The 24,550-nt window shown below is 45.6% G+C and overlaps 1 protein-coding gene across 1 annotated transcript in view; it reads right to left on the bottom strand.

The window, feature by feature from the left end:
- LOC110571080 (heat shock transcription factor 2 binding protein) overlaps positions 1–24,035 on the bottom strand; it is a 97,028-nt gene extending 72,993 nt beyond the window's left edge. Inside the window, exons 1-3 of the mRNA XM_044918933.1 lie at positions 24,000–24,035; positions 23,142–23,292; positions 10,739–10,842 (exon numbers count right to left, since the gene is read on the bottom strand). Coding sequence (XP_044774868.1) covers positions 10,739–10,842; positions 23,142–23,292; positions 24,000–24,035 — 291 coding nt within the window. The remainder of the gene's footprint in view (positions 1–10,738; positions 10,843–23,141; positions 23,293–23,999) is intronic.
- Positions 24,036–24,550: the final 515 nt, after the last annotated feature.

Raw genomic sequence — 24,550 nt, 5'->3', positions numbered from 1 at the left:
CCCAGATGGCTCCCTCCACTGGAAAGACACCAGATGACACAGCTAAGCCCGGCTAGGACAGATGGGGCAGAGACAGAGAGAAGTGGGAAGGAGGGCCTCCCAGGCATGCCGCACATGGCGAGCTGAGTGCCAGTGTGACAGAAAGACGGAGGTCAGTGGGGATTCTAAAGAATACCGCTGGAAAATATCAGCCAGGGCTCTTAACAGTGAATTGTCCTCCTGATAGTCCCTTAGACCACACAAACAAGCCTAAAGGCTCGTTTCAGGTGGCTCTTGGGTAGTATGGGGCTTTCTGACCTCCCCCAACCTCCACCACTGGTTGCACTATTGTTGTTACCTGAAGTTCCCTCAAAAGGTGAGAGCATTTCCTTACTTAAAAGAGATAAACTTAAGAAATATAGAAACCTGGTGGCTCAGTTGGTTGAGCATCTGACTCTTGATTTCGGCTCAGGTTGTGATCTCAGGGTGGTCAGATCGAGCCTTGTGTCAGGCTCCATGCTCAGCTGGGGGTCTGCTTCCCTCTCCCTCTGCCCCTCTCCCCCTTTGCATGCACACGCACTCTCTCTCAAATAAATAAATCTTTTTTAAAAAGTTAAAGTATTCTAGGGGCGCCTGGGTGGCTCAATTGTTAAGCTTCTGCCTTCAGCTCAGGTCATGATCTCAGGGTCCTGGGATCGAGCCCCACATCGGGCTCCCTGGTCCGCGGAAAGCCTGCTTCTCCCTGTCCCACTCCCCCTGCTTGTGTTCCCTCTCTCGCTATGTCTCTGTCAAAATAAAAATAAATTTTAAAAAAATCTTAAAAAAAAAGTTAAAGTATTCTAGATGTTTTAGGTTTTTCTTTTAGAGAGGTGAGTGCAGGACAGTTAGAGGGGGAAGAAAAGGAAGCAATGGGCCACAAATCAAACTTGACCTAGGGTGGCCCATTCACATCTACCGGGGATGATGTATTTGGTATGCAGAGTTCCATACACATTCAGACATATATTCACACTCGTTTTAGGAGAAAAGATGGTCACTGAACCTATGACACATGCTAATACTGCCTTAGGTGATTACAAACTCTGGTTTCATCCTAATAGTAGTCTGGATTCCTAGTTCTGTTCTTCAGGGGTCTGTAGCCGAACCCACTCAAGTCAGGGGGACATGTGCAAACCTACATCAAACACTTCCTTTCCAAACTCTAGCCTTCCTCACAGTTGAAACAGTCTGTATTCCAATTAGTCTGTTTATGATGGTTCTTTGACAAGATCACACAATAACTGCTGAGAATGACCAGACAGGATGGTCTTTACTGCAGTCATATTTGGTGGCTTCAGGCAGATATGCCCTGACAAAGGGATGCACGTATAGTACAATAATATCAAGAAAAACTCAACAAAAGTAATTCCATTCACAATAATATCAAAAATAAGAAAAAGAAAAAACTTAAAAAAAGTAGTTTAAGTCCTGTATAGTAAAAACTACAAAGCATTGCTTGGAAAAAGTACAGAAGGTGTCAATCAATGGAAAGACATACCATGTTCATGGACTGGAAGACTAATATAGGTAAGATGATAATCTCCCCAAACTGACCTACAGATTCAATGTCTATCAAATCCCTGTCAAAATTTCAGCAGGCTTGTTTGTACAAACAGATAATCTAATTTTAAAATGCATACGGAAATGCAAAAAAAAAGTCTGAAAAAGAAAACCAAGGTTGACGAGAACTAACACCGCCTGATTTCAAAAACAAAAAACAAAAACCTATTATAAAGCTATAGATATCAAACCAGTGTGGTATTAGTATAAGGATAGACATATAGATCAATGAAACATTAACACTTATGGCAATTGATTTTAACAGAAGTGCCAAGGCAATTCAATGGAAAAAGTATAGTCTCTTTAACAAATTGATGCTAAAACAAATAGATATTCATATGGAAAATAATAATAATAACTCAAAATGAATCACAGACCTAAATGTAAAATCTCTAGGAAAAAACCTCTGTGGCCTTGGGTTAGGCAAATATTTCTTAGATATCATAACAAAATCATAATCCATTAAAAAATAATAAATTGAACTTCATCAACATTTAAAACTTTTACTCCTCAAAAGATACCATCAAGAAAGTACAAAGACAAGTGATAGACTAAAATAAATTATTTCCCCTTTTTAAAAAGATTTTATTTATTTATTTTGAGAGAGAGAGCATGTGTGAGAGAAGAGAGAGCACAAGCAGAGAGAAGGAGCACGGACAGAGGGAGAAGCAGGTTCCCCACTGAGCAAGAAGCCCAATGCGGGACTTGATCCCAGATCCCTGGAATCATGACCTGAGCCAAAGGCAGACACTTAACTGACTGAACCAGCTGGGTGCCCCAAGAGACTCTTAACCATAGGAAACAAACTGAGGGTTGCTGGAGGGGTAAGGGGTGGGGGGATGGGGTAACTGGGTGATGGGCATTAAGGAGGGCACATGATGTAATGAGCACTGGGTGTTATGACAACTGATGAATCACTGAACTCTACCTCTGAAACTAATAATATTCTATATGTTAACTACATTGAATTTAAATTTAAAAAAAAGATGATGTTGGTTGGGGAAAAAATAGGCAAAAGTTGTACACCAGAAACTTATGTAACATTGTGTGTCAACTTTGTTTCAATAACAAAAACATAATTTAGGCAAAAGATGTAAACAGACATTTACCCAAAAACTATATGAATGACATGAAAAGATGTTCATCATGAGGGTAATGGAAATTAAAACCACAACGAGATACCATTACACACTCACTGAAATGGCTAAACCTCAAAGTACTAACAATACCAAGTGTTCACAAGAATATGGAAAAGTAGGACTTCACATATTGCCGGGTGGAATGCAGAACGGCACATTCACTCTTGGTAAACAGTGTGGCAGTTTCTCACAAAGTTAACCGTACACTCACCATATGACCCAACAATTTCACTCCCAGGTAACCCCCAAGAAAAATTAAAATATATGTCCACACAAACACTTGTACATGAATGTTCATAGCAGCATTATTCATAAGAGTCAAAAATCGGAAGTTACTAAATGTCTATCAACTGGTGAAAAGATAAAGAAAATGCGCTGCAATAGAAAGGAACAACAATTGACATGTGCCAACATAAATGAACTTCCAAAGCATTACACCAAACATAAAAGACTATATTCTATTTCTGTATTTCTATAAAATATTCAGAAAAGGTAAATCTATAGAGACAGCAGATCTATGGTTGCCTAGGGCTGAGCAAGGGAGCAAGGACTAACTACAAACAAGTATGTGATAGAAATGTTCTAAAAACTGGACAAAATCCAGCACTCACTCATGATAAAAATTCTCAGCAAAATAGCAATAGAAGGGAACTTCCTCAACTTGATAAAAAGCATCTACAAAACACTGCAGCTAAAATCATATTTACGTCTATAATGGGGAAGGCTACAAACAAATGGGGGCGGGGGTACATGGGAAATCTCTGTATTTTCCACTCAAATTTTGCTATGAACCCAATGGAATATTACTCAGCCACAAAAAAAAAAACCCAAAATCTTGCCATTTGCAATGACATGGATGGAGCTAGAGAGTATTATGCTAAGCGAAATAAGTCAGAGAAAGACAAATACCATATGATCTCACTCATACATGGAATATAAGAAACAAAACAAAGGTGGGGGGGAAGGTGAGAGAGAGGCAAACCAAGAAACAGACTCAATTCTAGAGAACACATTGATGGTGACTGGAGGGGAGGTGGGCAGGGGGATGGGGAGTCAGGGGGGCACTTGTCCTGATGAGCACCGGGTGCTGTACGGAAGTGTTGAATCACTATATTGTTCATCTGAAACTAACATTACAATGTATGTAACTAACTGGAATTTAAATAAAAACTAAAAAAAACCCAAGGCCTATTTTTTTTTTTAAATCATACTTACTGGTGAGAGATTGCTTTCCCCTGAGGTCAGGAACAAGGCAAGATTGTCTGCTCTTGCCACTCTTATTTAACCCAGTGGCAGAAGTTCCAGACAGTGTAATAACACAAAAGAGACAAAGGCAGAGAGAGTAGAAGGAAGAACTAGAACTGTCCCTATTGGCAGATGACATGACTGTCTATATAAGATCTCAAGGAATCTAAAAAAAATTCCCAGACTTCATAAGTGAGTTCAGCCAGATCACAAGTTGCAAGATCAACACACAAAAAGCAATCACATTGCTATATGCTAACAACAAAAAAGTGAAAACTAAAATTTAAAACACAACACCATTTAAAATTGTTACAAAGAAAACGAAATGCCAGACACCTGGGTGGCTCAGTCAGTTAAGCATCTGCCTTCAGCTCAGGTCATAATCCCAGGGTCCTGGGATCGAGCCCTGCATTGGGCTCCCTGTTCCTTGGGGAGTCTGCTCTCCCTCTCCCTCTTCCTGCTGCTCCCCCTGTTTGTGCTCTGTCACTCACTCACTCTCTTTCAAATAAAATGTTTAAAAAAGAAAGAAAAGAAAAGAAAAAGAAAAAGAAATGCATCCTGGCTGCTGGTCCCTTGTCTCCTGTGGCCAATCTGCAGACCGCTCTGAGTCAGTGCTACAGGCCTATGCCTTGCCAAGACCGTCTGCCCAGCTCGGCCCCGCGATGCTGGTGGACCTCAGCAAGTAGTCTGGGCCCCTCAGCCTGCAGGAAGTCGACAAGCGGCCACAGCATCCACTGCAGGTCAAATACACCAGGGCGGAGGTCGACGAGCTGGGCAAAGTGCTGATGCCCCCCAGGTTAAGAACCAGCCCACCTGTATTGCACGGGATGGCCTTGATCCAGTAAACACTACACCTTGGTCATGACAGACCGAGATGCTCCCAGCAGGAAGAACCCCAAATACAGGCAATGGCACCATTTTCTAGTGGTCAACATGAAGGGCAAGGACATCAGCAGTGGCTGATTTCTCTCCGATTACATGGGATCTGGGCCTCCCAAGGCCTTCACTTTTACATCTGGCTGGTTTACAAGCAGGATGGGCCACTGAAGTGTGACAAGACCATTCTCAGCAACCAATCTGGAGACCACTGTGGTAAATTCAAAGTGGCATCTTCCCATAAAAACTATGAGCGTAGGGGCGCCTGGGTGGCTCAGTTGGTTAAGTGACCGCCTTCAGCTCGGGTCGTGATCCCAGGGTTCTGGGATCGAGCCCCGCATCGGGCTCCCTGCTCAGCCGGAAGCCTGCTTCTTCCTCTCCCACTCCCCCTGCTTGTGTTCCCTCTCACGCTGTCTCTCTCTCTCTCTCTCCCTGTCAAATAAATAAATAAATAAAATCTTAAAAAAAAAAAAACTATGAGCATGGGCCCCTGGCAGCCGGCACGTGTTCCCGGGTTGAATAGGACAACTATGTGCCCAACTCTGTGAGCAGCTGTCTGGAAGTGAAGAAAAGACAGGAGCCCTACATCGGGCTCCCTGCTCAGCGGGAAGCCTGCTTCTCCTCTCCCACTCCCGCTGCTTGTGTTCCCTCTCTCGCTGTGTCTCTGTCAAATAAATAAATAAAATCTTTAAAAAAAAAAAAAGAAAAAGACAAGACAAGACAGGAGATGGGAACGTCTTGGAGATGCCCAGCAGTGCTCTCAAGCTCAGTGATACCGGTAGATTTCTCCCCTTCCCCAGTCCATTCTCACAGATAGTGCTTTAGGGGGACCTTTCCTTCTGCCTATCCTTTGTAATTCGACCCGATCACACCCGTTATGTTCTGATCAAATCTGAACTCTGTTTTGGAGGACATGTTCGTATTAGGATGGGCTCATAAAATTGTCAGCGTAAGAAGAGCAACCCAGAATTTAAAGAAGAAAAAATTCAAGTGAAAAGATCAGGTCTACAGTAATAGAGCAGAGCATCAAAGAATCTTTAAGAGAGGTTTAAAAAAAACAGATTCATTGCCTCTGTCTTGGTGAGTCTGAGTCTGCAATTGTGCATAATGGCATCTTCTGGGTCACATCTTCATGACAGTGTCTCTCACACCGCTAGTCCCCAGTATGTTACATCTGGGACTGGTTCCTGGGGGTCAGTGTCTCTGGTTCCTTTAAAGAGCAGTACTGGAAACAGCAATAGGGAGAGTCGCTTTGTGGTTCTGTGCAGTCGTCTAGATGAGCTGGGGGCTGGGTGAGAGGTGATGAGAAATCCCCAAGTCTGCACTATTAAGCTGATCACTCTTCACTGGTAGGAGAAAAGCCAGTCTGGAGTTCCAGAATGCTGTATTAACTCTGCTACTTGCTTAGAGTTGAATAAAAATAAAAACGTTCTGTGGAACCAAAAAAAAGAAAGAAAGAAAGAAAACGAAAGGCTTAAGTAAAAATCTAACAAAATGTGGATAGGTTCTGTGTGCTGAAAATCACGAACCGTTGATAAAGGAGATTAAAGACAACGTAAAGAAGTGGAAAGACATGCTTTATGTTTATGGACTGCAAGATTCGACATAGACAAGATTGCAGTTCTCCCAAAACTGACATACAGGCATGACGCAATTTCCATCAAAATCCCAGCATGAATGTTTATAGATACCGATAAGCTTATTATAAAATGTATATGGAAAAGTAAAGGGCCTGTCTAGACAATTTGGGGGAAGAAAAATTCGATGGGAAGAATCGCTTTACCCAATGCTGAGGCTCACTACGTGGCCACAGTAACAGCGCTGGTGAGCTCTGGCAGAACAGATCGACAGGCCAGAGCGAAGAACCCAGAACACACCTGGCAAATGTGCCCAACTGGTCACTCACAGAGGCAAAAAGCAGGTCCACAGAGTAAACATCATCTCTCCCACAAAGCGCAAGAGCAACTGGACCCCCCCCAAAAAAATAAACCTCAACTGTAATTCATACCTTATACAAAACCTAACTCAAAATGGATCAAGAATTTAAATATAATATATAAAAATATTAGAAAAAAGAAAATCTTGGGGACCCAGGGTTATGAGGAAAGTTCTTACAGCACTAAACGCACAATCATGGAAGAAAAAAGTTAACAAACTGGACCTCAGCAGACTGCACACATGTGCTCTGCGAAAGACCGCATGAAGAAGATGAAGCGACACGCTCCAGCCTGGCAGGAACTCTTTGCAAACCACGTGTCCAGTAAAGGACTTCTATCTAGCATACATCAAGAACTCTCTCAACTCAACAGGAAAAAAAATAATCCCATTAGAAAGTGGGCAAAAGACATGAGCAGATCTTTCACAGGAGAGGATACACAGACAACAAATGAGCATGTTAAGAGATCTCAACATGACTGGCCAGGAGAGAAATGCAAAGTCAGGCCACTTCACGTCTGCTAGAACGGCTGAAATAAAACCAGTGATAACACCAGATGCCAGGTAGGATGTAGAAGAAATGAATCACTCATAGATTGCTGGAGGGAATGTAAAATGGGGCAGCCACTCCGCAAAACAACTTGGCAATTTCTTACAAAACCAAACATGCAGGGGCACCTGGGGCTCGGTCGGTTGGGCCGCTGACTCTTAGTTTTGACTCAGTTCATGATCTCAGGATCGTGGGATCTAGCCCCCTGTCGGGCTCCTCCCTCAGCAGGGAGTCTGCTGGAGAGTCTCTCTCCCTCTGCCCCTCCCCCCACTCATCACCCCTCCCCTTTCTAAAATAAATCAACCTTAAAAAAAAAAAAACTGAACATGCATTAGCATGCAACCCAGAGACTGCACTCTTGGGCATTTACCCAAAGAAATGAAAACATACAATCACACAAAAACCTATGCACGGATGTTCACTGTACCTCTATTCATAATAGTGAAAAACTGGAAACAGCCCAAATGTCCTTCGATGGGAGGTAAGTTAAATAACTGTGATACTTCCATACTATGGAATACTATACAGCAATAAAAAGGAACAGACTACTGATTCAAGCAAGAATTTGGATGACTTTGAGTGAAAAAAGTCACTTTCATGACATTCTTGAAATAAAATTATAGAGCTCAACGTGTGGCAACTATGTGTCGGTGGCTACCAGGAGGAAAGCGCAGGGAACAGGGCAGGTGTGGCTGCGGCACGGAGTACGAAAGGATCTCTATGCTGATGGGAGAGTTCAGTATGTTGAATATAGTGGTGGTTACATGAATCTATACGTGTGATAAAATTGCACAGCACTGGGGTGCCCGGGGGATCAGTCGGTTCACTGTCCAACTCGTGAAGCTCAGGTCCTGATCTCTGGGTCATGGGATCGGCCCCAAGTCAGGCTCCACGCTCAGCAGGGAGTCTGCTCGTCCCTCTCCCTCTGCTCCTCCCCCGGCATGCTCTCTCTCTCAAATAAATAAAATCTTTTTTAAAAAACCGCACAGAACTAGTCACACACACACACACACACACACACACACACACGAGTGCATGCGGCACCGCTGACCTACAAACACACCCCGTGGGTTGTCCGGGTGCTGGTCCCCGGGCTCTCGCCATGCACTGCAGTGAGGCCAGACGCTACCCCAGGGCAAACCGGATACAGGCACAGGGGACGTCCCTGGATTTTTCTGTACCTTTCTGTGCATCCACAATTCTTTCTAAAAACTTTTAACCAAAAGCAAAATGGACTGCGGCGAAAGTGGTATAACTGCATATAGTTACTAAAAATGACCAAACTTTACTTTTACAACAGATTACTCTGTCATGCAAAATATATCTCAATAGAGCTGCTTTTAAAAAAGAAACAATAATTGAGTCCTGACATGTTTACGTATTTAAAGTGAATACTCATACCTGACAGAGTATCAAGCACCAGACTTTCAGGATTCCTTCAAAACCCTCTGTAGTTCATCTCTGATTTTAACTGAAATATACTATCAGCTCATTTTTCTTTAAAAAGTTTCCTGAAATGGGCACCTGGGTGGCTCAGTTGGTTAAGCGACTGCCTTAGGCTCAGGTCATGATCCTGGAGTCCCGGGATCGAGTCCCGCGTCGGGCTCCCTGCTCAGCAGGGAGTCTGCTTCTCCCTCTCCCGCTCCCCCCTCTTGTGCTCTTTCTCTCTCTCACTCTCTCTCTCAAATAAATAAATAAAATCTTTAAAAAAAAAAAAAGTTTCCTGAAATAATATATATACAATGGTTGCAACAACTTCCCTTTTATTATCACAACACATCCTAACTTTCCTAACGCTTTCCTAACACATCAAATACACAGAGAAGCAGACATGGGCAGTCCCCTGCAAGTGAGTTGGCTAACTGTGAATGGCGCGGAGTTAACTCTGAAAACACATGGAGAAGACAAAGGCCGAGGTCGGCAGCTGAAGCCCTGTCAGAGGGCACAGCTGAACTTGCACAGAAAACAACATATACCAGCTGCTGTTACTAGTACTGCTCTTGCTTTACTATTTATTTATTTTTTTTTTAAGATTTTATTTATTTATTTGACAGAGAGAGACACAGCAAGAGAGAGAGAGAGCACAAGCAGGGGGAGTGGGAGAGGGAGAAGTAGGCTTCCCGCCGAGCAGGGAGCCCGATGCGGGGATCGATCCCAGGACCCTGGGATCATGACCTGAGCCGAAGGCAGTCGCTTAATGACTGAGCCACCCGGGCGCCCCTTGCTGTACTATTTAAAAATAAAAACACACACGCTCCGAATTTCATCACAAGTGGCAGGATAGTTTAGTTTTACCGAAGAGAAGAGGAAATAATGTATTCCACACAAAAAGCAAGAATGTATAATTTTAAAGAAATACTATTAGTCTCAGCAAATAATAGAACATATTGGTTATTTCTAAAGTATCAATAAATGATCCCGTAGGTTAATTACAAATATTTGTAGTTAATACGTCTCTGATTATAAATTATTATGTGCACTTTTTTCAGGATTCTTATACTGTGACTTCTAATGTTCTGAAGTGTTTTTTTTAAGATTTTATTTATTTATTTGATAGAGAGAGAGTGAGAGAGAGCATGAGCAGGGTGAGGGGCAGAGGGAGAAACAGGCTCTCCGCTGAGCAGGGAGCCTGATGCAGGGCTCCATCCCAGGACTCATGACTTGAGCTGAAGGCAGACGCTTAACTGACTGAGCCACCCAGGCGCCCCTGAAGTGGTCTTTTAAACATAGAAATTAGGGGTGCCTGGGTAGTTCAGTTGGTTGAGTGTCTGACTCTTAATTTCAGCTCAGGTCATGATCCTGGGGGCCCTGAGATAGAGCCCCGCATCTGGCTCCATGCTCAGTGGGGAGTCTGCTTCTCTCTTTCTCTCTCTCCCTCTGTACCCCCACCCCCGAGCTCGAGTGCCCACACACGCGCTTTCTCAAATAAATAAATCTTTAAAAAAAAATAAGAAGTAATAAAAGTAAAATTAATAGGAAGTGACAATCACAAGGCACCCAGTAAATATTTTCCACGTTAAACGGTCATAAAATCCCAATGTTCGACTATTTTCCAACCCATTCAGAATTACGTACATTTTGTTATTTTTTAAGATTTATTTATTTATTTTAGAGAGTGCGTACACATATGCAAGAGCACAGGGAGCAGGGAGGGGCAGAGGAGAGAGAGACTCTCAAGCAGACTCCCCACTGAGCACTGAGCCCAATGCGGGCCTCGATCCCATGACCCTGAGATCATGACCACAATCAAGAGTCCGACACTTAACTGACTGAGCCACCTAGGAGTCCCCAGAATTCCATACATTTTAAAATACACTCTCTTGAGACTTAAGGGCTAGAACGGCCGCCAGCCACACCACTCTGCAGACTCAGCCATGACACTGATGTGTTAGGCGGTGGCCTGTGAGCATCGTACCTTCTTCTCTCTCCTGCTGTCAGCCTGCACGGTCTCCAGGCGGGCTTTGAAGTGCTCACAATCCATTCTCAGTTGCTCTAATTCTTGCTCTTTCCTTTCCAGGTCTAGAAGGAGAGAGACAATAACTCAGTATTTCAAGTCACGAATCTCCTCTAAGAACCCAATGTGCCTAACCTCTTGGGAAAACGGGCACTGGCTGCTCAGGTGGGATTAGTCACAGAACCAGTCCTTCAGTGGCCAACATTCTGAAGGTTCTGCTTTTCAGGTTCCTATCAGTTTTTAGCCCATACCAGAAAGTACTTTTGTTGTTGTTGTTTTCAGTCTTACATTGTTAAGACCTCATTTTACTGCCAGACTTGTACTCAAGACTTTAAGGAAGTGGGTTATGTAAGAGATTGAAGGCAGGACTGAGAAGCCCGACTGTCTCGTGGCACAGACTTGTATCTGCTCCATCAAAAGCGGGAGGGAGCTCAGCGAGGAGATGGCACCAGCCGGGGCTGATTCACAGCACTCGTCTCACCAACTGGCAGACTGACTCAGGAGGAAGAACTGCAGTGGCAGTCAGTGGAGGGCTGGCAGCAACGGAGATCAGACAGGAAAAGGCCCAGTGATAGCAGGGAACTATGAACTATGGCTTTCTTCCTCTCCACCAGATTCATTTAGATGGTGATTCAAATCGCCAACAAAAATCCCCAAGACATCCACATTAATGTCTGAAATCAAAAGTTTTATCAACTTTAAATAAAAGATATTATGATGCAGAAATACTCACATTTAAAAAGCAAAGAAATACAGAACTTAAAATTTTAAGCGTCTTGACCTCAGGCACTAAGAAATCATCCATTTTTATGCTACCGTATATACTGAGATTCGAGGTGGAATACAGTACTCAGAAGAGTTAATGGCGTTACCTTCTCTGATGAAAGTAGCAATGCTTGTGGACAGTGATTCCCAAATGTCAGTGTCCACCAGAATCCCCTACAGGGCTTGTTCAAACACAGGCTGCTGCCCCCTCCCCCCCCCCACCTTTGTCAGTGTTTCTGATTCAGCAGGCCTGAGGTGGGCCGGAGAACCTGCACTTCCAGCAAGTTCCCAGGTGAGGCAGATACCGCTGGTCTGGGAACAGACTTTGCGAAAGCACTTCAGGACAACAGCCTGGTCTCTGGTCATTAACAAAATGAAATCAACACACAACCAGCTATCGCCAATGAGGGAGCCCAGCCTCAGGAACATGGGGGCGGAAAAACCAGAAGGCAGTGGGAGGCAGCAGCCTGAAAACTGGCACCTCCCTCCACCTGAGAGGGGAGATGGCTGACAGCGCTCCGTCCAGTGAGGTGCAGACAAGAGGAGGGGTGCGGCTTCATGGCCAGGCTCTGAGAAGGCGGGGGGGGGACTGCCAAGAACAGCAGAGGCATCCCCAAAGCTCTGGAGAAATGAAGGCAGCCTGCATTTTCCAGGGAACCTTTGCCCTAGAGGGAAGATGAGCACCTAACGCTAAATATTCAGTCACAGATTATGAAACCAGCTGGCAGAACTTCTCTTAAAATGCGTTTCTCAGAAACCACGTGAAGTAAAGTGGGACTCTCTCTTCTGCCTCGAATCTTCCCTTCTACAATCACACCACGGACTCTCCCCGGAATTCTACTCTGCCCTCCAAATCCTTGCTGCCCAAGAAATCACCTATCAGTCAAGAGCTATGCTTTAAAAGCTACACAGCTGCCCTGTGTCACAATGTTAAACGAAAACTTACGTGGTTATAATTATGAATCATCAATGACGTGCATACGGTCACAAAAAAACAAAATGAAAAAAGGAACTAAAATAAAATTACTAGTGCTGCAAACTTTTTCTTTGCAGTTCACTTTTCAATTTTCGTGTATCATTAAGCTGTATGTCACTCAAACATGGCAAAGAAAATATAAAATTCCATCCCTATAAGCCTTACTGTGTATAAAAATATGAGGGAATTAATACTGGCCACCCAAAAGATTTTCATTAGGGCAACTTCATAACCGCTCTGTGTAGCCGTACACGACCTTCCATAGGCTACTATAATGAAGGGACAGCGTCAGACATCCCACTCTCCCCCAGGTACCCCACAGAATTCAAAGTCAGCATCCTGGATGCCACACCTGCCCACCGCAAGCACCCGGAGGCGGCAGGTGCCTTTCCGCTGCACGAGGCCGCCGCCTTGTGGCCAGCTGGGAGCACTGCCGCCACCTTCCCACAAAACCGGCAAACCCTTGCTTTCTCAGCCTGGCCCCCAGCTGTGCCTGCCACCCTGAACAAACCCCACAAGGCAGGCATTTTCAGGGTTCATTTTCTGATACACCCCAAATCCCTACAATGGTACGTGGAATTTTACAAATATTTGTCACACAAATGAATTTCACTTCTCTACCCGTTCCTTCTGGTAATCCTTGAGTAGAGAAAAATACACAGCCACTTTGGTTATGTCTCATAATGAGAATATACCGCTTCTGTGATTTTTTTTTTTAAAACCAGGGACAGAAAGAATATGGACAGTGAATGACACATCATACAAAGTCAAGACATTATCTTACCCAGCCTCCATATCAGAAAAGGAAAGGAGCTGCCACCCAGCCTAAACTGTCTTCTAACTGCTCATCTTTAGCATTCACAATGAAGGAGAAATCTCCATTTAACTGTTAACTGAATGAAAGGGTGGCCAAGACAGACTCCCAATATATAGAAACAATCTGCATCACAGGCCACTTCCATATCAATATGGCTTCTGAAATTCACAATCCTTTTTTGAAAGTTTTAATAACAGGAGAATGGCTGTATCTCTTAATGCTTAACTTATTCATCAGAAAGGTACAGAGAACTATTAACTGACAGGAGACAGAGCTACAAAGGAAAAGCAGCATTTCAAAAACACTGAGCAAAGAAATGTAAACCATATGAAAGGGATCGATTTCTCCTACCCTTTCTTTACCACCTGGCATGCTTATAATAAACATAATAAACTATCAGTTGTTTTGTGTTAATATGAAAGGATTGTTTTTGACCAAAACAGCTTAAAGTCTCAAATCCAAAATGAAGGGTTTTTAACAGCTCTTAACTTCTCCCTTCATATGACTAATAGGTTTAGAAAAGAATTTACAGTTAGCTGCTAACAGACCCCATCTTTACTGTGAATTGAGATTTGGAGGGTACGTAACAAAGCACCACAAAGTGGACAGCTTATGACAACAGAAACATCTCCCCTAGTTCTGGGGGCTACAGGCCTGAGACCAGAGTGTCAGCAGGCTCGGGCTCTCTCTGAAACCTGTGGGCAAGGATCCTTCCCTGGCTCCTCCACCTTTCAGTAGCCTCGATCTTCCAGAATTCCCAACTGCCTCTGCTATCACTGGGCCTCCTCCCAGTCTCTTCACATCAGCTTCCCTGTGCATGTCTGTCCTGTGTCCAAATGTACCCTTTTATAAGGACACCAGTCATTCTGGATCAGGGCCCACCCTTAAGACCTCATTTTCACTTAATCAGCCTGTCAACAATTTAAGCTCAAAAAGTGAAAAAATGAAAAAAAAATGAAAAAATGACACTATTTCAGGATTCATTAAAAGGGGGGGGGCTTCAGTTAAAGAGCTTAAGTGCATTTCAAATCCTTCTACCCACTATAAGCCAGCCAAACAACACTTTGTCAATTTTTTTAAAACAAATCAAACGGGGTGGGTGGGGAGAAAGAGTTGGAACCAGAACATGGAAATAGCATTTTTTTTCCTGCACTGCTAAAAATCTGCTCCCCAAACCACTCTTCATCTTCTAACTTAAAGGCCATTTGAGTTATCTTTTATAAGATGAAGAAAATGTGTGACTAACAGGAATTTGTTCTATATTGGCATTGCCAATGGACTTGGCAGCACCTTATATCACTAACTTCAACATCTGAGGGTTGGAGCTCCCTAGTATACCTGTAAATTACCAAGGAAAAGGGTCAGATTTTGTCCTTTGCATATCCCTACATTACCTACCAGTGCTTGACAGATGCCAGGCACAGAGTGAACACCTCCCTGATGGACTTACCAACTACACTCACTGAACACTTGAAAATAAATACCATCACAAAAAACTAAGATCAATCTTGCTGAAGTCAATCAAATGAGTTCTGCTAACGTACTTTTCAAACCAGAGAGTCAGGAAATGTTTTCATTTACTGGCACACAAATACAAAGTTAACGACTGGGTGTCAGGAGTGATATATTCAAATAACGTATGTCTCTACTTTCTCCATCTTGGCTACCTTCCCACCTCCTCTGTCCATAAGCCCCTGTAAGTCTTCTTCTCTCCCAGTCCGCTGTGTGCTGGACCATCTCCACGTGCCCTTTAGATCCATTCTCCACCATGCTCTGTGCTCCCAAGAGGCTAAAGTCATCATCCAAAGCACCCGGGCTTCCTGGCTTTTTGCTTCCTGTTAGATTTGGACAGTGACAGGCTCCACAGGGACTGGGGACGAGAGAAGACCTGGGACATTTCCTTCTCCACTGTGTCATCCCTGCCAATCTTCCTTCCCAATACAACAACCAGTCTAGGGTCAGGTATGGCCTTTGGTTGTATCTTTAGCCTCCTTTAATTTGGAACATCTCCACAGTCTATCTTTACTGTATGACATTACAATGTGTTTTTAACAATTTAAAAATCACAACCACGGAAGGACTTCCATTTCCAGCTATGATAGATCAATCATCAGATCAATCTTCCCACTGAGAATAATTAGAAAAGCAGAATTTAAACAAACTAACTCCTCTGAAGGTATGTGAGAGTTACTGACTCACAGGGGCCCTCAGGCCAGGACCTAGAGGGGGGAAAGTGCACCAAGGTGCAGGAGCCCAGCCTCCCACCCCACTCCTCCCAGGGACCATGACATATTCCAAAGCAGCACAGGCAAAGAGGCAGCAAAGCTGGGCAGAGTGGTCAGCGGTGGCACGGGGCTGAGAAATGAAAATACACGACAGAGCTGTCGGACAGCCAAGACTTAGGGTGGGCCATGATCCCAGAGGACAAGGAAGCACAGAAAAATGAGCTGACGGCAGAGCCGTCTCCCTCTCCCAGGTGCTCAGCAATGCGTAAGCAGCACACAGAGGCTGCAGAGGTGGGCAACAGTGGGGGCGGGGGGCTTGTCATGCACGACTTGCTAGAGAAAAATACTATCATCCAAAGTCTCTACAAGTTTTCACTTTAAAAAATCCATTAATCAGGGGTGCCTGGGTGGCTCAGTCGTTAAGCGTCTGCCTTCAGCTCAGGTCATGATCCCAGGGTCCTGGGATCAAGCCCCACATTGGGCTCCCTGCTCAGCGGGAAACCTGCTTCTCCCTCTCTCACTCCCACTGCTTGTGTTCCCTCTCTCACTGTGTCTCTCTCTGTCAAATAAATAAATTAATTAAATTAAAATAAAAAAATAAAAAATCCATTAATCAGTAAAAATTACCAAGATTACCAAGAGGGAAAATAGACACTACAAGCAGACCGAAAGGTGATCCAGCTAATGGATTTACCAGATTCAGACTTTAAAATAACTGTGGTTAATGTTCCAACAAAAAGGCAGAAAGAATTTCATCAGGGAGCTGGAATAAAACACAATGAAGTAAAAAAATCAATATAAAAACTAATAAATACTAATAATGAACAATATAAAAATAAATAATAAAACTAATGAAGAATTCAGAATCAAATCCACACATACACAGCCATTTAGAACAAAAACAACCGTGTAGTACAGGAGGGGAAGGCTGACTTTTCAATGAATGGTGCGGGGCCAGTTGGCCACACGTGGCTAGTGGCTGTTTTTTAAACAGACAGGGACAACATGAATCACATAATACCTTCATCATGACAGAAAGTCCTACTGGACCATGCTGACATGCACATATTTTAAATTACAAAAAATAACTTTTTTCTGTTCCTAGAGAAAATTAGTCAAATCTCCCCCCAGTGTATCACGGCTACACTAGTTTATATTCATTACTGATGTTCACGGAACAAAACAAGGCTGGTTCGCAGTATTAACACTTAAACATGAATTTAAGTAAATTTTAAAAGGTCAAAACTAATGTTGCAGATTTTAAAGTGTCAGAAATGAGACTGCAATTTATGTCTGATGTCAACAGGAAATGTTACATAATTCCAATGGAGACTCTGGGTTGAGTATCTGACACCTGCCACTAAGATTTGTTCCTAAATTATATCATAGAGTTGTTTCTAAATTATATCATCTAACATGGCAAAGGCAACATATGTATTTGAAAAGTGTTCTCTAGGAGAGGCCAAATGGCTTTTCCACCACCTCTCTCCAAATGAACCAGTGCCAGTAAGACAGGCAAGGAATTATTAGACCTTGTGACTTCACCGTGAAACAAAAACATCTGACCCCACTGGCTTCAAGCTTCCAGATCAGTTTCATTGAAAAGCATCCTGATGCTGCAAAGTGAAATGCTTAAAAACTTCACCATTTGCAATTCCTTATCTCTGTGATTTATGTCTTTTCCTTGTTACTTAACAACCAAAACTAAAAACAGAAATTGGACCCTGAGGATGGTACTGCATCTGATTTCCGAAATCTCTTATATTTTGTTTTCATCAAAACACCGTCATTGTACCGATTTTACAAGTAATGTTCTGAACAGATTTTTCTAAATATGCAGAAAATACAACTTTTATCTATTTTACATATTGAACTACATACTAAATAGGATTTTATTTTTTAAAAAATAGGGTTCTAGGGGCACCTGGTGGCTCAGTCGGTTAGCGTCCAAGTCTTGATCTCAGCTCAGATCATGACCTCAGGGTTGTGCAATCAAGCCCCGAGTTGGGGGGAGGGGGTCCACGCTCAGCGGGGAGTCAGCTTGAGGTTCTCTCCCTCTGCCCTTCCCCCACTTGCACACGCGTACACGAGCTCTCTCTAAAATAAATAAGTCTTTAAAAAATAGGACTCTGGTTTAAAACAAACATTTTTGACACACATTCACGCAGTAATAACTCCATCATTGTTAGATGAACAGATGCTAAAGGGTGAGAGACAAGGGGGTGAGCTGACTTTTACCAAGTACTTCCAAGGCTCTGCTTTGCTAAGTCATCTCATGGAGGCATGAGGACACCATGGGTACCCCCATTTTACACAGATGAGAAAGAATAAGAATTCAAACGAGCTCAGTCGTACTCCAAAGCTCCCTACACCTTTTCTAAATTCACAGAGTGATGCTGTTCTAGCCAGAATGGAGACTGCTGGGTCAAGAACAGAGCACTTCCTTCACTCCACCAAGTGTTCAGCGGCCCCTCCACCTTCAACAGGTCCTCTTCCCTGAGGGCGTCCCCAGAGCCCCACGCGACGCCACGCGCTTCCCAAAGTCTCTTTTTAAGCCTCGCCACCTCCTGTCCCCGTTTTACAGACGGGAGTTTGTCCAAAGCGGTGTACAGGCCGCTCCATATTTCCACCGCCGAGCTCTGCCCTCCCTTCTTCACCAAGACCATTTCTTCGTGCGTCCCTTCCACGCCATCCGCACAGCCATAATCCCACACTCAGATGAATCCAAGACCTTCCTTGGTGAGCACTCTATCATTAATTCTCCTTCATCTTCCACCCAATTCCTCCAACTTATCCTCCACTCAGATACGAAAATCATTCCCCTGAAAACGTAATTTTAGTCGCTTTTTCGATATCATTTCCATGGAGTAACTTCCACCTGCCGCTCATCTCAAATTAAAAACAATAAGCTACAATTATTTTGTCTTCTATAAACCACTGACATTTACTGACCTTGACTCTGCTATACCCCAATCCTTGCTCCACGTATCAAGCAGAAAAACTAGCTTATCAGCCAGCAATCAACTCCACTGTCTCTCCCGTCTGTGACTTTCACACACGCCATCACCCCAGCTGAAAACACCTTCCTCTTATCCTTCTAACAAGGCACGCCTCACTCCTCAATGCTCATCTATTCCCAGATTTCAGGCAAAAGCCTAGCCAGTACAATTCCAAATTCCACCATTTACCTGCCCGGTTTCCTAAAGGGAGTTACTATGCTAGAGTCAGATGAAGTCCCATTCACTACTTGACACTCGTTTTATCAACGTGGGTCCTTTAGGGCCTAAGCCCATCCAAGCCAACCATACCTACGCTCCAAAAGAAGCCTCCCCTCGAACCAGATATAGTTGCCCTCTGCTCTCGCCCAGCCTGCATTCATTCCTCCCTTTGTGCTGCCTTTTGCCACTTCCTAAGCTGAGAAGCATACACCCACTGTAGAAGCAAAGGAAGCTCTGATACTGGTCAAAGCCAAGAGCCCTCCTGGACCACGGGGCCAGGAAGGCAGATGGATCAACATGTCCTACAGCTCTTGCTGCCTCCTTGTGATCCTTGGATTGTCTCTGGGGGAGCCATTCTCAAGGCCATGGCTCACGTGATTTGTCTCAGAAGGCCCAGGGAAGAGTCACCGGACCTAGTCTTTACAAAAAGGAAAAGGAGGGAATCTTTGTTTTCCTTCATGTCACCCAAGTAGCAAAAATTCAACAGCCAAAACTGAGTAAAAGATGCCGTAGGAGGACATCTTCTAGGCCAGGCCTCAGGCCAGAGAAGCAGAAGGCTTCAAGGGCCAGCTCAAGTTCAAAGTTCACAGTAAAGCCTCCAGCACAAGCACGCACCAAGTCCTCTGTCCACTTTGATCCTTCCTTTCTCTTAACGCCCAGGCGCCTATAGCACTCTAGCTTCATGAGATACCGAGCAATTTAGAAAGAAGAACATACAGAGACGGGGTGGGAAGTCTCTCAGGACCAAATATTCACACACAGAGAATACAACGGGAGGCAAAAACAGGGGCCCTACCCTCCCACCGACTTACACAGTAGGATGACAATGAAGCGACTTCATCTGAAGAACAGTACCATGTGCTGTAACAAGAACACCCGACAGGACTGACAGGAGGACAGAGCTTATCTAGGCAGTCAGATAAGGAAGTGAGTCTGCACCTGAGGCTAAGTCCAATCATACAAAGTCTTTCAAGCCACCGTACCATTTTGTTTAGGTTTTTGGGTGGTAGTGTTTTAGGGGAGGGGTTTTTTTTTTTTTTTTTTGGTCTTTATCCTAAAAGCAAGGAGAAGCCATTGAAGACATAAGCAGGGGAATGACATAACCAAACTTAACTATTAAAAACTACACAGGCGACGGTGTACAGGACAGACTAGAAAGTGACAATGAGCAGACAGACAGGAGGCAGAGATTCGGGGAACATGATGGTGGCCTGGGCTCGGTGGTGGCAGCGGAGGCAGGTTAGTGAATTCAGGATGCAGCCATGAGGGGAAATGTACAGGACTTATGGGAAGGAGGTTGGGGGGCTGGAAGGAGAGTGAATAGTGAGGAGAGGTGGGCAATGAGGAGGATCCTAGGTCTCTAGGTGGACACTTATGCCCTGGGGAGACTGAGGAAGCCCAGTCTGGGGTGGGGTAGGGGTTTGGATACCATGAGTCAGAGATAAGAAAGTAGAAATCTGTCCTGCAGTTTGTTAGGCTGGGTCAACAGAGGTATAAAGCCAGCTGCCAAGTTAACAGGAAACAATGTTTCTCCCAAGAACACACTGGACAGTAAAGTATCATGAAGACCCCTTTCAGTGACTGCTGATTTCTTATTCACAAAAAGCTTATTTTGTAAAATCCCAGACTGTCAGAAATTCTGCTGTTTGGAATTACACCAATAAAAAGGAAACATCCAGGGGCGCCTGGGTGGCTCAGTTGGTTAAGCGACTGCCTTCGGCTCAGGTCATGATCCTGAAGTCCCGGGATCGAGTCCCGCATCGGGCTCCCTGCTCAGCAGGGAGCCTGCTTCTCCCTCTGACCCTCCCCCCTCTCATGTGCTCTCTGTCTCTCTCTGTCTCAAATAAATAAATAAAATCTTTAAAAAAAAAAAAAAAGGAAACATCCCCCTGTCCCTGTAGGATTGAAGTCACTGGGACAAAGGGGAGCAGCCTTGATTTCTAGCTAGCTACAGAGCTTCAAATGAGGGATTTCCAGACACAATATTCTACATCGAGCTAAACTTTGTAGTTTTCAAAGAAATGAGACCTGGGCCCACTGTAGTAGGATACGGTGATGGCCCCACACACAGCCCTACTTTGCTTACAGCCCATCGAAATGTGGTTTAATGTGCACTTCACCCAAACTCCACTCTTTCCCAAAACCCACAGCAACTCTAGCCTTTCATTGGCAAGATGCCCACAGTTCCTCTGGGGTGTGTCTCCCTTGTGGCAACAAACCAATAAACCTGACCTCGTTGGACTACAGGTGCTTCCTGATGGCTGCAGGCTGATTAGGCTAGGACAAACACGGAAAATTTGAAACCATGGTGAAACGAGCAAGAAGAAAAGCCAAGTAGGAGCTGGATACAGGGCCCTAACTAAGCCTGGGGGTCTGGGCCAAACCTAGGGCCAGAGATAAACCTAGGAGCCGCTGGCACCAAGATGGGAACTAAAGCTATGTGTGCATGAGACCACCCATGGAAAAGCCGTGGAGTGAGGGGACAAGGGGCCTAGGCCTGAAGCTCAGGCAACTCCAGTAGCTGAAAGGCTGCTGCAGAGGACGCATCAGCAAAGCAAACCAAGACGAGATGGCCAGAGAGCGAGAAGAGATGACTACAGGGCCTGGGGACCGTGAGGCAAGAGCTCCTTAAGTCTAACTCTGATCAAGTCACCACAGATTCGCCTGTGGCCCTCGATCTCGTATGTACCACAATTTTGATTTTGTGATCTCTAAAGATTGACTCGTGCTAACCAATTCATGAGACCCTGATGTAGTTTTCAGAACGCCAGCTTATTAATTTGCAGTGAGACACAACCACTCAGCACGCCAACACTCTCTACTATGGGTAGGCACCTTCCTTCCCTAAAGATAAATGCACATGGGTGACTAGGTGCTCTCAGAAGGCCTCTGGCTGAGCATGGGATCAGAACCAGGGGCTAAGCCAATGACCTGGAGCTACAACATAACCAGTGACCTAGAGCATATCATGCAGGGTCTCCATGGGAGACAAAATCCCAGATCTTGAGATGTGTGGAAAGGACTGCTTACAGAGAGGAGAGCCAGGGCTGGTGAGGCCCCCAGAGACTAGCAACAGCCCTCCAGATGGAGGAATCGGAGAAAAACTGACACCAGAGCCCAGCGAGAATGGAGACTGTCAAGGAGGTCCTAGGGTGGGAGTCACAGCTGTGGAGGGAGCAGGAGGAAACACCCCAATCTCTCACTCCGTCTGTGATGCCTCCCACTGGTGAGCCCTGCTGGCGGCCAGCAAGGAAGTCAGAGGCAGGCAGGGTGCAGGAGTACCGTCCAGAGCACGCCACAGGGCAGCACAGGGTGGATCTGAGGATTCCAAAGAGAAACTAAGCAGCACGGGGGGCCGTGGTGACCAGGAGCATTTTCCCTTCTAACTGTGCATGGTTGCCCTCCTGACCAGGTGCATCTGCACAAACCAGAAGTGTGTACTATTGAGTCCAGATACCTTCTTGTCTGCATCAGTGTTGGAGAAACACTCTGGGCCCCTCAAAAACACTTCTCCCAGAGACCATGCAGGGACCGTGAGTAGTCCAATGCACGGTGCCAGACCAGCTTTAAGCACCAAAGGCTGATTTAAATGTTACTCAGCCTCAGTTAGGCAAGTGCAGAATCGATCCCAGAATCTAAAAACTTCAATAGGTTCCCAGACTGATACCTGAGGTAATGGCTCAGGTCAAATCTCAAACTCTGAATGAACAAGTCCTGGCAATTCTGGACTTAAATCAGTGCTAGAAACTGACCTGTCAGGGCTGGTGGGGCACCGGGTGGCTCAGTCACCATCTCCAACTCTTGGTTTCGGTCATGATTTCAGGGTTGGGGGATCGAGCCCACATCAGGCTTCGAGCTCAGCAGAGTCTGCTTCGGATTCTCTCTCTCCCTCTGCCTCCCACACACCCCCTCTTCTCTAAAATATATAAATAAATCTTCAAAAAAACTGACCTGTCCATTCACCTAGAAACAAGGAAACACACACCGATCTCTACAGACACATTTAACTCCATGCAAGGTTTCCATGTGGCAAGATCTTTAATTTACACAAGCACTTAAATTGTAGAGTAGAGCTTTTCAATTATAAGAGTATCAAATTTTTATGTCAAGGATGAGAGTAGAAAGAGAAGACAAACTCCAGAAAGCTGGCCACTCTTCCCCTACTGCCAACTTACACATGTCTGAGCTACCTGCTCCAGGGTGCCTCTCTTCCTTATGTCCCTGCCTGTCCCAAATGTAATCACAAGGACTTAACAGCATTTAAGGTTTATGTACCACTACTCTACAGTTGTTCCTGTAAGATCAACCTGCTGGCCTAGACTGCTGTCACCGTCCACGACTGCTAAATGTAGGGAAGACTCACTTTTTTCTACAATCTTTAATTTCTGGAAGCTTTCCAGCACTTCCCCATTTAGTATTCGGGGTAAGAAGTCCCGGATCTGCATTACTTCAGTTGTCAGCCGTTCCAGGTCCTTCTTTCTCACTTTAACGAATTCCTCTTTAGTCCCCACGTGCTAAAAGAACAAGCAGATTTTAACATTGTTACATCTCTCTCCCGAGTCGGCGGGCTTCCTTCCTTTGATACCTCCTTCTCATAAAGGCTTCAGAAGCACGTCTTTACCCAACGTGCCCTCTGCTCTGCAGACTTCAAAGTGGGAGCCAGTTTTTTGTTTTTTATCTGCACCCGAGGCCCTCCCCCGAAAGCCAAAGAAGATGCCAGCCGCTGTTTCTGTCCGTCCCGGCGCCCAGCTCCGGGAGACGAAGCGGAAGTTCACCGGCTCCCACTCGGTGCGCCCCCGCCCCCCCCACCCCGCGTTGGCCTTCTCCACCCTTCAACGGTGTCAGGCCACAAACAGAGGCACGGGCAGGCTGGGTGACCGTCGGCGAACGCCGTGAGCCGGGTCTCTCCCACCTCCCCTGCAGCGGAGGTCACAGCGTGGGGACCTGGGGCCCGCGCTGTCCCTGCACCTGGCACTGAGGGCCGGGCTCGGGCCACACGTGCCACCGTGGCGCCCCCTGCCCCAGAGCGCAGCCCCCGCGCGCTCGGCGGCGCGGGCCCCCGCCAGGCCCCAGCCCCACCCCGGGGGCCACCCTGCCACGGACGAGGCCCAGGGCAGTCCGGGGAGCACTAGGCAAGACCAAGCGGGTCGCCACACAGCGCGGGAAAGACAATGGTGGCAGCCCGGGCCTCCTCACTGACCCGGCGGGCCCCCTCACTGACCCGGCGGGCCTCCTCAGCGCCGCCTGCCTCGCCCATGGCCGCCGCCGCAGCCTCCGCTCCCTGCGCCTGCGCAGCTGCGCACCCTCTGACCCCTCACGCCCGAAAGCGCGGGAACGCGTCCACACTGGCGTCGGAAAACGGAGACCAGAGAGGCTCAAACCTCGAAGAGTTTGAGCGGCATTCTCGGCCCCGCGCACCAGGGTTGGGGTCGGCGAGATCCCGCGTCGGCTTTCCTGGTTTAACCGGATTTTTAAACTCGTTAACTGCAACGTAGAAGGACAGTGAGACTCCAGTGTAAGTGTCAAGTTAAATAAGTCGAACTGGACCTTTCCCGTTTGGCAAGGGACGCTACACTAAGGGACGATGCTTTCAAGGGAACCGCCCGCACGGGGCTGGCGACTATGCTCCCTCGCTGGGCTCTAAGCTCCATTAGCAAGGCTCGAAGCTTTCTGACAGCAGTAGTTTACTAGTAAACTAGTAAACTAGTTGCACCTCGTCTGCCCTGGATAGGGAAGGTCAGTCCAGCCAGCTGGCTAAGCAACTGAGACGAC

Source organism: Neomonachus schauinslandi, chromosome 1 (assembly GCF_002201575.2).
Source record: "Neomonachus schauinslandi chromosome 1, ASM220157v2, whole genome shotgun sequence".
Classification (NCBI taxonomy): domain Eukaryota; kingdom Metazoa; phylum Chordata; class Mammalia; order Carnivora; family Phocidae; genus Neomonachus; species Neomonachus schauinslandi.
This window is presented reverse-complemented; position numbering and strand designations above follow the sequence as displayed.